The sequence below is a fragment of the Panthera pardus genome, unplaced genomic scaffold (assembly GCF_024362965.1).
Source record: "Panthera pardus isolate Hobbes unplaced genomic scaffold, ASM2436296v1 HiC_scaffold_13, whole genome shotgun sequence".
Lineage (NCBI taxonomy): Eukaryota > Metazoa > Chordata > Mammalia > Carnivora > Felidae > Panthera > Panthera pardus.
Window position 1 is genome coordinate 179,497,187 of NW_026526688.1, and position 17,394 is coordinate 179,514,580.

The 17,394-nt window shown below is 35.9% G+C and overlaps 1 protein-coding gene across 9 annotated transcripts in view; it reads right to left on the reverse strand.

Moving 5' to 3' along the window:
* The window catches only part of PCDH7 (protocadherin 7), a 416,191-nt gene that overhangs the window by 225,162 nt on the left and 173,635 nt on the right, over window positions 1–17,394 (reverse strand). For 3 of the 9 annotated variants that reach the window (XM_019453533.2, XM_019453530.2, XM_019453536.2), the window contains one exon: window positions 2,373–2,565. The exons of 1 other annotated variant lie outside the window; for it this stretch is intronic. In XM_019453533.2, the coding sequence (XP_019309078.2) occupies window positions 2,373–2,565 (193 nt within the window). Of the gene's footprint in view, window positions 1–2,348; window positions 2,566–17,394 lie in introns of all 9 variants that reach the window. 5 more of the 9 variants (XM_019453531.2, XM_019453529.2, XM_019453535.2 and 2 more) reach the window with 2 other exon arrangements.

Genomic DNA, 17,394 nt, shown 5'->3' on the forward strand with positions numbered 1-17,394 from the left:
GCAAAACGTTGCAGATTACCTGGATTCCAATTAAAGGTGACAAATGAATACTTGACAGGTTTCAATTCCAATTCTATTTATGTCAGAATGATCCATTAATATTGAAGATGAAATTACCAGAATTCAAGCAATACAATGGTACTTTATGACTAGATAGTAGACTGAAAACTTGGTCCCAACAAAACTTATTCAAATGCCAACTGCTACATTTGGATCACCCAAAGTGAATCACATCTCCTTCTGTCATTACCTATAGATCAAGACTAACATGAATCACGGCTGGCAGATGACAAATGATTACATAAAACTGAATTTCAAGTGTCAGTTACATACAAAATCAGAAAAATCAGTTCTATTATGATGGTCTTTGCTGATGACAAGACTAAAAACATGGTTACAAAAAATAACTAAACACCTTATGTGGGAAATGTTTGTCAGTAAACTTTCTAGTTTCTTAACAAGCTCACCTGTTAAGTTTTCCATGACATGTATGTTTCCTAAAAAGTAACTGATAATGTGTTTGTCATATATAATTATGTTTCTTACTCATCATTTCTTTCTTATTTTAAAGGTCAAATCCCCTTAAACTCAAAAAAACAGAAAAATAACATTAAAATGTGATTATAATGCCAATGATGCAAAATCCTTTCTGTTAATATAGCTGACATCCAAAAATAAAGACTTCCTTATACATATGGTTGCTGAGAGTGAGATAAATACTTTTTTAAACACAAATAAAATGATAACATCAAAAGGCAATCACAGATATAGGAATGTCCTTAAAATAAATCAATCCTTCCTTCCTTCTTAGGTGTGTGTATGTGTAATATTATTATAGTATCTTAGCTTAATTTTTAATTTGTGCAAAGCATTTCAAACATATTTGCCTTAGAAATATATTCATCAGCAATGTAATTTATACCAAAATTTGGTAGTCATTTAAAATGATACTGAAAATAGTTAATTCTTAAAAAGCACATCAAACTCCCATCCACATAAGCATACACCCCCATACACACAGATAAGCATGCCTTTATAGCCATAAGGCAAATGCCATATAACTCTGGATTGTTCATCAAGAGGGATATCCATCAACAGATCCTGATATCATATCTTCTCACCCAGATAACAATGTAGAAAACTAATTATTTAACATGATTTAGTTTAGCCATAATTTCACTTGGGCTCACTTGTCATCTATTACGCTCTCAGGTTGGATTTTAATATTCATAGGTAAACTTCCAGAAAAAAAAAATCAGATTCCCCTGAATTAATACGCTCTATTTGCATACCATCACTAAAGAAACCAGTGTGTAACAAAAGTTAGAATGTCTTATTTCACTTGGGGGATGGGATGGTGAAAGGCAAATCCATTTCAAGTGTTCACCAGAGATATAATGTGTGTGATCCCCCTTCCTTCACTTACATATAACCAAATCTCTTTTTACATTTGAAATAATCATAAAATTAGTATGAACTTTCCCGTTCCACCATTTGACACAAAGCTATTCCTAAGACATGTACTTATAACCTGAAATCCAAAAAATAAATCACCCGTTTGGGGGAAACATAAACAGATGTGAAAAGTTTATCAGAACTATCTGCAGTCTAACTTTATAACATAAAGAAAGTGTAGAGAAGGCCAATTGTGGTAGTTATGAGAATCATCTCACAAAAGGGTAAGAATATGGAGTCCTAAAATTTGCTTTCTTCTCTTTCCCTTGCACAAAAATGAGAAGAAAAAAAAAAAAAACCTTATAATTAAATGACAAGGAGTTCTAATAGTATTTACAATCTGTTTTTTGAGAATAAGATATCATCGTTCTTGTTTGACTCCATTTCAGCTATCACTCAAAAGGAGAGGTTCCAAAATGCTTTACTGAATACGTCAGAAAAGAAAGAGTTGAGCCAAGTGTGTTTATTGTCATTTCCTTTCACTGAGGCTGGACAATTGCAGTTGAAGAAATAGTTGCATGACAAAAATGAATAGAAGAAAACAATAACACAAGACCTTTCTCAGTTTCTATAGTTTAGGTATTATGAGTTAATTTAGTTTAGTTTTTTGTTTTTGTTTTTTTTTTTTCATAGAAGGTAGTAGTCTGATTTATTTGTAAATGTGTTTACTTCTGACAGGTTGTTTGAAAATGATGGTGCAAGTTTGGTGAATTTTATCTATACAGTTATGTTCCTTTATTTGGTATTTCTGGACTTTAGCAAATATTTATTTTTTTTAGGTACAATAGTTTTAGTGTCAGCTATTTTGTTTTGGATTTAGACTGAGCCTCATGAGTCTACTTATTGTGGCTCACTAGCGTGATTATGTGTGTGGATGCTGTGTTTGCCCCTACCATTTTCCATATGCTCTGCCTCACCAACACTGCCATCCGGCGTGGTCCTTTCGTAGCTGTCCTCTGGGAGTGGAAGGGCACCCAGCCTTGGCCCTGATGAACTCTTACTGCTTGGTGTCTCTGACTCCTCCAGCCCGCTGTCATAGCAACTCTGCAGTGACCCCTGATGTGGGTCCTGAGGCTGACTCACAACAGAAAACGTCACTCTACGAAATGGCTGCAAAAGAAAAGATTCTGAATGTCACTAAAGTGTAAGATTGTAAACGATCTTATTACAAAACACATAAACGACATACATCAAGGACTACTGGCGACTCATTCAATACAAAATGGTTAGAGATGTTCAAATCTATTTGGTTAACTGTGTTATCTGAGGCAGTGCCTAGAATTTCATTTTCATTGTGGAAAAAAAAAAACCCTGAAAATTCCCTTTCTGCAACAGAGATAAGAAAACAGCAATTTCACTAAAATACACATTGAACTCTATGTTAGTACCATGTATTCAACCTTCTTCTATTCTGTAGTCTTCACTTCAAATAGACTTTTCACAAATAGACTCTATCACAAGTGTCACTGATTTGGGAAGGCGATACACATTGAAATAATCATTGTAGGCATTCATTTTTAAAAACTCTGTCTGTATGATACAATGGTTTTAAAATGAGTGTTCTGGCAGTTGACTCAAACTATTAAAGGGATAACTAATAAATAGGAATTTAGGTACACTGTTAGGAGATAGGAATACATTTTCTGTTTTTCTTCTTATTAAAAATATTACCTATTGACCCTGAGATTGTAAGGGTAGCATTGAACTAATAGATAAAAGTTCCTTTAACCAGGGAACAGAAAAGAAACCCCCAAGCTTAATTGTATGTGCTTACAATGACCGTTTATAGTTTGTTCAAAAGTAGTTAACCACACGCACAGCCTTTACATTGTAATTTTAAAGTGTTGTAAATTTTTATCCAGTTGGGTCCCACAAGTTACTATGACACCAAAGTTGGCTGCACTGAAGATTTACTATGTACAGAATTTACAGATTATTGTAACTACAAAACAAAACAAAAAAAATTAGGCTCATTAAGGGAACAAACTAATGCCATGCATTGATAGTATTCTGCACATAACAGTTGAGGGAAAAAAGAAAAACAATATAAAAAGGTTCTGTGATATCTCTCTGAGATTATTCTTGGCAATAGCTGTAGCCATTGAAAACTTGTGTGTGACTCAAAAACGGCATAAATGTATTTTTTAAACTTACAGCTCAGACTGGTGCTTTTTAATATAAGGTATAAAAATAATAACGTTGCCAGAAAATAGTGAGAAAGGTCAAAAGCCTTTTTTTTTTTTGCACTCTTATAACTTGAATACGAATGGTTCAAATCATGAGTCATGATTGGACCAATCTACACATGTAGGTTATTCAAGGGAAAGCTAAGAAGAATTACAGTATTTCCCCCAAATTTATAAAGTGGTTTCACTAGAGACAAATGCATGCTTCCACAAATCTTCCCTTCACTTTATCTCAGAACACTGGCCAGGAATATTGTCCATTATTAGCTTTTCTAACCCAGTACCTTGCCCTTCATATACTTATTTGGAGAGGACAGTCTTTATAAAATCCTATCTTTCATTCTAATTCAAAATCAAACGTTTAGAACTGCTGAATCCTATTATGAAGGGAAAACATTTCTCTTCTTTATAATGTTTCACCGAATTGGAACTACAGTATTTTTAAAACAATTATGAAATACTTCTAGTACAAATAGCATATATATAGATATAGATATAGATATAGATATAGATATAGATATAGATGATATAGATATAGATATATATAATGACCCAAAATTTACTGGCAATAAACTCTAAAATCATTACTCTTATTTCATTAATAATACTTCTATTTCTTCACAATAATACAATTGTGATGTTTTAACTTACATTTTAAGTAAATATAGAAGTCGATATGTATTTACCAGGCTTTATCTTATGTGCACAAAGTTTTTTACTTTTTTTTTCTACTTATCACTCCCAGATGACTGCTAATTATCTGAATTTCCTCAGTCTCACCTCAGAAATAAGGCCACTTACCGTTTCCTAAAACCACACTGTTCTGCACAAAGAAAATATTCAGTAAATACTATTGAACAATAAGCTTTAAATGGCAATGTTGAATTTAGAAAAGGACAGTAATGGTCATTCAGACATATCACTTCAAGACATAGCAATGGGTCACACACACACACACACACACACACAGAAAGGACTGTCCAATGCTATTCTTGATTCTCAAATCTTTAAAAAAAAATTTTTATGTTTATTTATTTTTGACAGAGAGAGAGAGACAAAGCATGAGTGGAGGAGGGGCGGAGAGAGAGAGGGAGACACAGAATCTGAAACAGGCTTCAGGTTCTGAGCTGCCAGCACAGAGCCCGACGTGGGGCTGGAACTCACAGATGGCGAGATCATGACCTGAGCCGAAGTTGGAAGCTCAACCGACTGAGCCACCCAGGTACCCCTCAAACCTTTTAGAAACAGTCTTCATTAACCCAAGAAGAAAGACCAAAATGAATACAGAAACACTAATACATACTAATAAATTGACAAAGGAAAGTATATCATAAATTATGAGAAATGTTATTCCATCTCTATATAAAAATAGAAAAAATGGTGATGTTTACGTGATGGGAGTAACTCAGAATCTGTAATTAAATGCTGGTTCCACCAAAGTAGTAGTAGGACAGCACAGGGGTGATAGGTTATGTTTGTAACAAAAAATGTCAAAAATAAGATAATTATTTTTCTATCATGTACCGTTTAACAGGTTCTATGAATCTGTGTATTTTCTGTGACTATTTTAATTTCCATGAATTATTTTAGGTTACATATTAAATTTAATGATGAAAAGAAAGCTGTTTTAAATTTAAAATACTAAGATCTATTTATATAATAAAAAATGTCTAGATTCATGAATGCTTTTTGTATGTGTAGAAAACTAAAATAAATAAATAAATAAATAAATAAATAAATAACACCTAATGGTTGAAACAAAAATAGCTGACAATAAAAATCCAAAATAGAGAGTATCATACAATGAATCATGAAAAATCCCATCCATCATTTTTTCAATGCTTATTTATTTTTGAGAGAGAGAGACAGAGCACGAGCGGAGGAGGGGCAGAGGCAGAGGGAGTCACAGAATCCGAAGCTCCGAGCTGTCAGCACAGAGCCTGATGCAGAGTTCGAAATCACAGACCATGAGATTATGACCTGAGCCAAAGTTGGACGCTTAACGACTGAGCCACCCAGGCGCGCCCCGCCCCCCCATCCGTCATTTTTAACCACATTTTAAAATATTCCATTACAATTCAGCAATACCAACAATATCAGTATTACATTACTATTTCAAGGTCTATTTTGATGTTTTTTGAAAACAAAATTCTTCTGGCAAAGTATTTAAGTTGGCTATGTGAACAAATTAGTGCAGAATCCTAAATTCTGAAGGAAAACCCATTAATGCAAGGGTTAAGGTTTTGTTCCAATGGTAAATCAGACACACAGATTAGATGGATAGACAGATGATAGATAAATAGTAGATAGATAGATAGATAGATAGATAGATAGATACAAGATAGAGATAGACAGACAAATAAATGGGCAGATAGACAAGTATTTACATACCATCATTCATCACCAGTTTGGGTCTATTGAGAAGATAGGTTTTACAGCAGAAGCTAAGATAAAGAAATCACATTTTTTATAGATTCTCGAAATGCCAACTCAATAAAAAATGGAAAGCACTGTGTTGACTGTGTGGCATGACACAGAGAATGAATTTGCATTATATATGTATGTACATATATATACATACATATATATATATATATATATATATATATATATAACTATCACTTAGTTAATTATTGATACTCTGGAGTAGCGTGGTTTACATGGGGATTCTTGAACCTAGACATGCCTTAGAATGGCCCAGAGAACTTGTCAAAAAGCACCAAGCCAGTACAGGACTTCGACTTAAACCCAATGAATCAGTGTTCAGAGTGTGAATGGATATCAGTAGTTTATAAAGTCCCTCTGGGTAATGAAGAGGCACAGAGAGGAAGGAGAAACCCTGCAACTGAAAGCAGTCAAAAAGACAAACTGCCCAGGAAGCCAGGTGGTCCTTTAAGTATTCCTTGATAAAGTTTCTCTGGAGATTGAGTAGAACCATGGCTTCATCTTGGGGTGCAAAAGTATGGACATGAAGACATCTGGTGACCTGAAGTGTCTGAGCTTTGTATTATTCTGTCCAGAGTGGTAAATGATTTCTTGTCTTGCAAAGACAAGCTGGTCTTTCTAAAACAGGAAAAAGCACAAGAAGAGGAGAAAAAACTGTCAGCCTTCTAGCATTTTGAAATTATGAAGATGTGTTCAAAAATTAAATAAGTAATGCAAGAAAAAGGTCTTCAAGAAAAGCATTCCAAAAATTTTGAGTGGAAAATGCGCGACAATTACACACAAGAGGGAGTGGTAATCGGAGATTTTATGGAGGCAAATGAATGCTCTAATTGAATAAGTGAGATTGAAGATGTGTTTAGACCATTTCATGCAAAGGAGTAGGAAGGAGAAATGTTGGCGGCAGAGAATTATGCCAAGAAAAAGTGAACTATGAAAAAAACATCAATGGCAATGGGCAGCAAGGCGTTAGAATGTCTGGATGCTTGGACTTACTCACTATTTCACTATACGTACATTTGCTTTATATTCATTATCTCTCAGGGTTTTAAGGATGTCCCAATATTGCTTTTACAAATTAAAAAAACTCAAAATCGTATAGGTGTGTATATAAAAACAGATCAAGTATAATATAATTAGGTTTCCAATGAAATGGAGATACAAAAAATATGCCATGAAACTTGCTTAGGATTTAGGGCAGGCATTGCAAAGGAACGGTTTGTAGGTTGAGCCTTCTAAGGAGAAATTGAGAAAGTGGGGATAGGCTATTAATTTTCAAAATAGGACATAAGAGGATTACAGTTAGAAGAAAAAGGTTTGTGCAAAGAGTTTTGTTTATTTATGCACAGTTCTATCTTTCTTCATTTTTTTCTGAAAACATTTGCTTTAAGGTCAATGTTTGAAGGCACAGCTAAAAGCCCCGTAATATAAGGTACAATAGGAATGAATGAAATCAGAGAAATAAGAAACTAAGAATTAAAAAAAGAAATTAAAAATAAAATTACAAAGGCAAGGTAAACAGTAAAACATGTTGAGTAACAGGATGTATGGTATGCGTGTGTGTAATGAGAAAAAAAATGTTATATTGGAAATAACAGAAAAAGGAAAGGATTTTATTCCAAACACCTCTATAGTTTCACTATTGACCTCAATCAAGTTAGCTGACCTTTTGGTTCTTTTGCCTTAGGCTCAGGGTCTAAAATGGAGATAACGATACCTGCCCCTTACTAACTTAAATTCTCTGAGAAATAATCAGATGGTTTACAAAATAAAAACCTTAAGCTCCCTCAAAGAGGGAACTATAAACGGTATCATAGCTGAGGCCAAAGCTGTATAACTAGAGTGATATCTTTTCTTACGTTTTAGGTTTTTGCTTTTTTCTTTTCTTGTCTGTTTGGTTTTTTGTATTGTTTTGTTGTTGTTGTTGTTGTTGTTGTTGTTGTTGTTGTTTTAATATAGAACTTGTTCAGTAATCCACAAAGTTTCTAAATAGAATTTTAAAAATTCATATGAAATTTCATATCTAATTCTCCTGTTAATGTGGTGCTTTTATTGTTCAAATGCAAGCTGCTTATAAAATAAATATGTGCATACAAGGGTGCCATTTTTTCAAAAGGTGTTTGAATCTAATCATCTATTGGGCATGAATGTCTCTGCAGTCACTTCTTTTGGAATGTCATTTATCAACTAATTGTTCCTCCAATTATGACACAGAGGAGAATTTCACTGGAAGACACATCCTACTACAGGGACTTTTCAGATATTTTAGAGGTCGTTGCAAATATATTCAAAGGTAACTCCAGATAACATGCAATCCCTAAGGCATTAGATGTATCTTCCTCCTCATCCCAGGCCCCAGTTGATGGAAATGCATCAGAGTTGGCATTGATTTAAAGTCCTAAAGACTTAGAAGAAGCATTCTCCATTCTTTATATAATTTTATTCACTTCATTTTCTGAAAATCTAGAGGTCCAATGGGAAATGGGCAGAAATGTAATGGAGAGGTCTTCTACCTTCTATACGCAGGCTGTGGGGAGCCCAAGGTGGTTGCCTTTTTCTTCCCTCCCCTATTTTTTGGAAATGCTCATGAGTCCTGGGGTAAGAGGTGTGTGAATGCAGTAAACATTTCCCTATAAGATTAATCTCACAGACTGGAAAGGACAAACACAGAAAATAAGGATTTAAACTCGGTGCTGTGGGGTACACAATGTAACGTATTCAATAAATGCATTTGCTCTTTAATATTTTTGATACTCTTTTTTTCCTGGAAAATGTGAACAGATGTTAGAACTGATATACCAGTAAACTTGGGATTAGGAGAAATATAACCTGCTTGATGAGGAAGGGAGTTAGACTATATTTTTATCTTTATCTTTATCTTTTTTCCTTTTTTTTTTTTTTTTTTTTTTTTTGAGAGGAAGGGAATTTAAGAAGGGTAGGGGCAGAAAGAGAGAGAGAATCCCAAGCAGGATCCACACCCAGTACAGAACCCAATGCAGGGCTCGATCTCACAGCCATGAGAGCATGATCTGAGCCCCAATCAAGAGTCAGAAGTTCAACCATGAGCCACCCAGGAGCCCCTAGACTATATCTTGATTACAGAAATAAAGCTTGCATTCTAATGACATTATGGCAATGGGCATAAAGCATTCATGAAGGGAAAATGTGATGAACATTAGATTCATTATTTTTCTCTAAAATTGCATCTCTATAGCTGATAACGCAAATTGCCAAACAGTAAACCTAAATCTAGGCAATATAACAGGTTTACAGGTCACACGAGATGTTACCAGAATTTCTACTTCAAATATGAGCTGGGACCAGATATCACCCTACTCTTCTTCAGAAGGTTCAAAGGAGGTCAGGTCAATACATTTCACATTCATAAGATGATTGAAGGAATTTTCTTAAAAAAAGTTTTGTTTTGGGACACCTGGGTGGCTCAGTCAGTTAAGTGTCCGACTTCGGCTCAGGTTGTGGTCTCACAGCTCCTGAGTTCGAGCCCCACGTTGGGCTCTGTGCTGACAGCTCAGAGCCCGGAGCCTGCTTCAGATTCTGTGTCTCCCTCTCTCTGTGTCCCTCCTCTGCTCATGTTCTATCTCCTCTCTCTTTCTTAAAAATAAATAAACATTAAAAAATTTTTTTTAAGTTTTGTTTTGTTTTGTTTTTACTATCTAGAAAGCTGATGTCAAGTTTTACTAAAGGTATGATAACTACCACAATTTCTATTTCATCTTGCAGATTCATTAATTTTTTTTAAATTTTAGAGACTCATAAAACCACTCCCTTTTTGAAAGCACTGGCATAATAACATGTAGCATTTATAACTTGAAACATTGAGAAAATTAACTTTGAAACGAATATGCTATTTTGTTTTCAGAATTCAATAATTGCCAAATATATGTGACATTACGAGGTGCTACCCATTAAAAAAATCATGAAGTCCACTGACAGTTCCCAAGAAAAGCAATAGAGACCACATTCACAAGTAGATGGATATTTATTATTCATTCTTAATTGTTAATTGATTTAAAAAGTGACTATCATAGAATCAAAGCACATTTTATGGCCCATAATCAGACATTCTCAAAGGTATTTGCCTTCTACCTGCATTAGCAAAATCTTCTGAGTTACAGCCTGCACAGTAAAAACTTGTTTTCTTTGATAGGACAGTGGCCAATTTAGAAAATGGTAAACAACTGAGGTGAACTTCAGAAATATCCTGCTGTACACACTACTTGCAGTAAAGAGAAAACATAACCTCGGGGAAGAGTGCAGGAACTGTCCCCCTCGAAGGCCACTTCTGATAACCTAGTGACTCCATGTTTATGGGGATTTCGTTTGCAAGAGGATAAGACCCTAAGGATGCCGCGGAAAGAACTTCAGGGTAAATCTCTTTCCTTATTGAATACTGCTCTGCGTCTTACAGACAACTTTATTGAGAACTTTAAATCTGCACCTTCCTTTTTAGCTTCAATAGTTTTTCATAAATTGTCTCCTTATCTGGAACTCACATACAGCTGTCTTAGTCATATCAATTATTTCTGAATGGGCTGAAAAGGCTTTTTTATTTTTTCCAATTCACTTAGTTACGTCCATCAAACAGACTTCTAATGACTCTCTTTGTCAGTCGTAAAGCATTGAAACAGGCATGGAGCAGAACATCGCAGCATTCATAAGGAACACTACATTTTATTTTTAAAGAGGATCTAGCTAAGTCTGTGAGATCTTTCTTGCAACAGCACAGGTACTTGATTAATCTGCAAACATTTTCAACTGACGTCAATGGTCACCGCACAAACATATCTAGGATTCCATAGTGCCTTAAATGGAATACGTCTGGCAGAACCTTCAAACGAACTTTAACCAGGTCTTTTAAACTTTTTAGGGGCATCTTCTCTGGCTCACATCTCAGTATTTTTCCATACTTCAAACAGTTTTTCTTTCTTTCAAGTCAATAGCAGGTGAAAGGATATTAAAAAGTAATATGTTGAAACATTTGGACTAGTTAATTAAAATGCTCATTGGGGAAGAAATAAAATAACTGTATTTATTTCTTTTGACTTGCATGTAATTACATATTTGACATTATTGTTTATGTTTGTCCTACACAGGTTGAGGATGCAGATGATACTTTATAATTCTTAGTCCGGTAGATAATAAACTACCTAATATTGCAAAGGAACAGTGGTATCAATATTAAAATAGTGGCCGCTACTTACTGTAAAGGTACTATTTATTTTACTCCTGCTATCACTTCTCCTCGTTTCATCCCTACATGGGTCATATTATATTCTGATTTTGCAAATGAGAAAAAAAAGTTAGTGACTTTCAGTATTTACTCAAGAACTACTCTAATCTAAAAATACAAATGGATCTCCTATTTCCCACCCCCTCATGAAAAATGGCAGGAAACAGAATAGCCAAAGCCTAAAATTCTTAGCAAATGAATGCAAACTTTTTTTTCTAAAACTTTTAAAATAGGTATTATGCTCTCAAACACAAATTGTGGGTCCTGTACACTGTGGACACGATTGTTTGATCTATCTTTTGCTCTATTTACTGTCTATAGACACCTGGTCCAGGATTAGCAAACTTTTTCTGTTAAGAGACAGAAAGTAAATATTTTAGGCTTTGCAGGTCACGGGTCTCTGCCCCCACCACTCAATGCTGCTGTTGTTGTGCAAAAAGAGCCACTGAACATACATAAATGAATGAGTATGGCCATGTTCCAATGATACTTTATTTATGGAAATAGAAATTTGAATTTCATATAATTTCCACATTCTGTGAAGTGTTATTTTTAAATTTTTTTCAACCATATAAAAATGTAAAAACTTAAATGTAAAAAGTACAACTTTTCTGTTGTATTGACATTTTTAAATATTATCGTGAACTTTTCAAGTAGTGTGTAAAATCCTCATAAGCAATATTTATCCATTATACCTCCGTTTCAACGATAGTGCCTTGAAAATAGTTTATATTCAATTGTCATTTATTGACATGTTTCAATATTTCTTGTCCTTTTTGGAAATAACTTTTTAAAAAAAATTTTTAATGTTTACTTATTTTTGAGAGAGACAGAGAGACAGAGAGCAGGGGAGAGGCAGAGACAGAGAGGGAGACACAGAATCTGAAGCAGGCTCCAGGCTCTGAGCAGTCAGTACAGAGCCCGATGCAGGGCTTGAACCCACAGACCATGAGATCATGACCTGAGCCAAAGTCAGACGTTTAACCGACTAAGCCACCCAGGCGCCCCTGGAAATAACTCGTACCTGGGGAATCAGAACTGGATTCAAGTACTGGCTCTGGTATTAAGTGTGAAATATGGGGAAAAGACTAATCTTTCAACTTTAGTATGTTTGACTTTAAAATGAAGAAGTTATAGCAGAAGATATTTAATATCTTTTCCCGTTTCTTAATTCTCTGAAACTGTAGAAGCTGGGGGTGTTGGATTAGGGAATCAATGGCTGAAATCAGCGATTGTAAAGTAGACTTTGCTCACCCATTAAGAAATTCCTTAGAACACTGCCTGCAAATACGAATGCATCTTGGAACGCATTTCCTCACCAAATCAAGATCATGAACAAATATATGCATAATAATCCAACATCTTAGTCAATTACCTTACTGAAAAGTTACAAAAATGGGAAGGTTCCTTCAGGCTTACCACTTTTCAGGAAAAGGTAAAGACATTCATCTGAAATGTCAGCTCCTTGGAATATGTTTGCCTAAAATCTCACCTATCCTCTGAAACCGCCTCTTTTGTGATTCCCTTTTCACTGAACCACATGAAAATGCTGAGTCCCTACTGTGTGCTGAAAACTGTGACATCTCACTCATTTCTCAAAGGTGTGAGTCAAATAGCAGAGGTTGGCAAGGTTGGTATGGAACAGAATGGCGAAAGCATCCTGGGCCACGCTTGGGTTGCACCTCCTACTTCCTACTTTATTTGAAACTCGGCACAGTCCCTTGTAAGTTTCTATGTTTACACTCACAGAGAAGCAGGAAGGCAGGAGGGGGGAAGTCCTACTTAGAAAAAGAGAATATTGACAAGCAACTAATGAGAAAAATACTGTCTTCACAAAGACATTCAATGCAACAAAGACTTACTAAGCACTTGCTTTGTGCCCACCACTGTGCTGAAAAATCTACATACTGCAAATCCAGCCATTAGGCTCAGTTGGGCACGCGTAGATTAATCACGCAAAAGCACTCAGAATGCAAGCAGAGGTTTCTTTTCCTTTTTCGTTTTCCTTTCTTTTGCTATTGTGATAAGCATCAAAAGCTCAGTTCACATGCCGCTCGGTTGTTTTGCATGACTACTCTACACACCCATGGGGTTCCAGAAGCAGCTGAATGAAGTCGATAAACCTATGTCTTATGCTACGCAGTTGGAGTTAGTCTGTAGCAGTTCAAGGGAGCAATGCTGAAGAACCAAGTGGAACCGCAGGAAAACTGCTCAGGTTTCCAGCTACTAAAACATAAATGAACAAATAGACAATAATAACAAAGATGAAAAATAGCCTTTCAGAAGCTACCTCCTAAAATACATAGAAGCTTAGGCGCACAGATAGAAGCCTGCCTCACGAGCGCCCGACTCAGTTCTCCCGTACTGAAGTGAATGAAAATGAAATGTTCATTTTAAGATGCACTCAAACAGATGCTCCGGAATTTTCGTCTCCTTTTTCCTTTTCCATCTTAGACACTTCATCCAAACTGCACCTGGTCAATCTGTTTAGGAGACTATATACGTTTAAAAACATTTACTTTTCCCATCCTATGGAATGAAGTTTTGTGCCCTTAAATAGCATCCCTTGGTCTGGATGGATTACAATGTCTAACAGGAATCAAGAGAGACACACGGAGTAAGGCTCTGAAGTGTTACTTAAACGTTTAATTATTAAACTCAGTTGAAACCTCATTCTTGAGCCAGAACAGTCTCTACACAGGTGAACCTTCTGCTACCCTGGTGAACTCATTTTCTCTGCCATTCCTGCCAGCTTACTTGTTTTATCTCACTTACCTGCACTTCGTTCAAAAGACAGGCTACCAGTGTCCATAAAACGTCCAAGGAAAAAATGTATTCAAAGCCCGTATGCTAATTTTGATCTCTCAGTGCAAGTCATATGACTGCAAAAAAATCAGTGGATATGGGTGTTGGTAGACAGAAAAATGGACCCTGATGATGTCCACATTCTCATCCCTGGAAACTGTGAAGAGGCAACCTGACGTGCAAAGGGGGATTTAAGATTTTAGATAGAATTAAGGTTGCTAATCAACTGACCTTGAGACAGGGAGACTATATTGAACTACCTGGGTGGGTCTGATGTAATCTCAAGGATTTTTTAAAAATAGGAAAGGCAGAAAAAGAGATCAGAACGATGCAATGTGAGAACTGTCCTCACCCTTGATAGCTTGGAACAGAGAAGAAAGGGGCACAGGCCAGGTCATACAGGTGGCCTCTAGAAGCTGTTAAAGGCTGAGAAGGGAACAGATTTTCTTCTAGGGCCTCCAGAATAAACACTACCCACCAACACCCTTATTTTTGGCCCAGAGGGACCTATTTTCGATTTCTGACCTCAAAAAGTATATGACAAATTAGCATAGTTTTAAGCCACTAAATTTTCGGTAATTTGTCATAGCCCACAATAGGAAACTTAGAGGGTGAACCATGAACCTGAGGTGTAGTGGGGAGGAAATAGAAGTGAAGCATTTGGGCTTTGGTTTCACATTTATGAAAGGGGTTAGAATCATCAGTCAAATGCACATTAGTGTTGCATTCCTAGATCACCCCACCTATAGGATATTGAGAATTAGCATGCCATTCTATTTTTTTTTTTTGAATGTTTATTTACTTTCGAAGGAGAGAGAGAGAGAGAGGGCGTGAGCAGGGGAGGAGCATAGAGAAAGGGAGACACAGAATCCAAAGTGGGCTCTCGGCTCTGAGCTGCCAGCACAGAGCCCAAAGCAGGGCTCGAACTCACAAACTGCGACATCATGACCAGAGCCAAAGTCGGAGGCTTAACCGACGGAGCCACCCAGGAGCTCCTCCATTCTATTTTTTTTTAAGTTTATTTATTTAGAATCAGTGAGAAAGAGGTGGGGGTGGGATGCAAGTGGGAGATGTGGAGAGAGAGAGAAAAAGAGAGGAAGAGAATCCCAAGCAGGCTCTGCATTGTCTGTGCAGAACCCAGTGCAGGGCTCAAACTCACAAACTGGGAGATCATGAGCTGAGCCGAAATCAGACATTTAACCAACTGAGCCACCCAAATGCGCCAGCATGTCATTCCAATAATTATACTTATTTTATAAAACAGTCAAATACACTATGTTACATATATTATGTTGAAAGTGTTCAGCAAGCGTAAAAATGTTAAAATCATCTTTATAACCCTATTTTCACATTTATCATTCTTTTAATACAGTGAAAACACCAATACACAGGAAAAAAAAGGAAGCAGACTACGTCTCTGTCCACTTATACAATTGAGGAAAAAACACTTCAAATTTATATTTTGGTCCTCTCTTATTGGATAGCTAATTGGATATCATATTTGGGGAAGTCCACAGACTTTTAAAGCAGAATATCACAATTTCTTTTCCTGATTTCAACTCCAAGTTGAACAACTTTGGGCCACTGACTTAATTCTTCTGAGCCACCATTCGTGTTTTATAAATTTATTTTTTTAACGTTTATTTATTTTTGAGACAGAGAGAGACAGAGCATGAACAGGGGAGGGGCAGAGAGAGAGGGAGACACAGAATCTGAAACAGGCTCCAGGCTCTGAGCTGTCAGCACAGAGCCTGACGCGGGGCTCGAACTCACGGACCGTGAGATCATGACCTGAGCCCAAGTCGGGCGCTTAACCGACCAAGCCACCCAGGCGCCCCTAAATTTAAATGATAATCTCTCCATTTTAAAGATGCAAGCAAGATCCAAGTCCATCTCAGATATGTAATAGATAAAATCTATAAAATAGATTTTACATTGTAGAGTGTTCTATGGATGACAATTGTGACTTGAGTCCAAAATTGTGTCCGTGGGCCAAAGATTTAGGGAGCTGATAAAAGTACAAAAGAAATCCATGAACTTGGAAGAAATAAATGTCTCCCACCACGCTAGCATGAAAAAACAAACAAACAAACAAGCAAACCTGATAACGAGTGTCTTGATTTTCAAGAATAGTCTAATCTACACTGGGAGAGTTAATAAATCCTAATTGGTACCAAACTGTAGTTACCATATTTGTAGACATTGCCTCTTGTCTGCTACCTTCTTTCTTGTTTCCTCTCTGGTTTATATAGGTGCACTAAAGAAACTTTTTAGGAAGACGAATTATTTGTGTAATAACTTGAGCTTTTCAAAGGAAAAAAAGAGAAATAAATTCACCAATAAATAATAAGTAAGCTTGTTGGCATTTCATGATTCCTTAGGGAAATGAGAAGCCTCACAACTTGACCCTAATGTAAAGCCTCAAAAGTAATTCATATATAGTATGACAGGTAGTCGGAAACACTGACGAGAGTTTAATTTTCGGTCATAATTTTAAAATGCAACCTAGATGTCCAATATTTGTCATATATAATTTCAATATTAAATGCCATAAGAACAACTTACTTCATTTACCACTTCCTTGAGAGAAATGATTAAATTCTTAAGCTTACAGATAAGGGGCATTTTTAAGCAAGACAGAAAAACAAGCCAGGTCCATGAGAAATAATGTCGTAAGACGATCATATTTTATTACTACTACTAATTTGGCTTTCTCAGTATTTTTACATTTCACCTTTAGAAGACACTTAGTGAGTATAAAAATATTTTTATTGCTTTTTTTTTAACTTTATGGCTTCCTCAGGGCTCTGACTTTTTTCTTCCGCCACAAGTTCATACACATTGCCATTTGTACACATTATTTCAGTGATTTCTTAATTTTCACTTTAGAAGTGCCAAAACGATAACACTTTTGGGCACTCATAGTTTGTAAAATTCATTATAGCATATTAAACCGTTCAACGTAGCGATGCTCCTGCCCCTTGGATCTCATTATATGCATCCGATGTGTTAAGAAATAACATTAATAATAAGCTATGTAATTAAGTTAACTCCTATTCTGGGGGAAGCAACATAGTTTTGACATCTCTCTCTCTTTCTCTCTCTCTCACTCTCAGTCTCTCTTTAGTGTTTAACTTCTGTTTTTTTAATGACCACTATTTATCTGCAAAGATTATGAATTACCTAGGGATGGCATATGTCATCATTGACCAGTCTGACAGAGAACCCTGAAGTAAAACACAGCTAAGCAAGAGA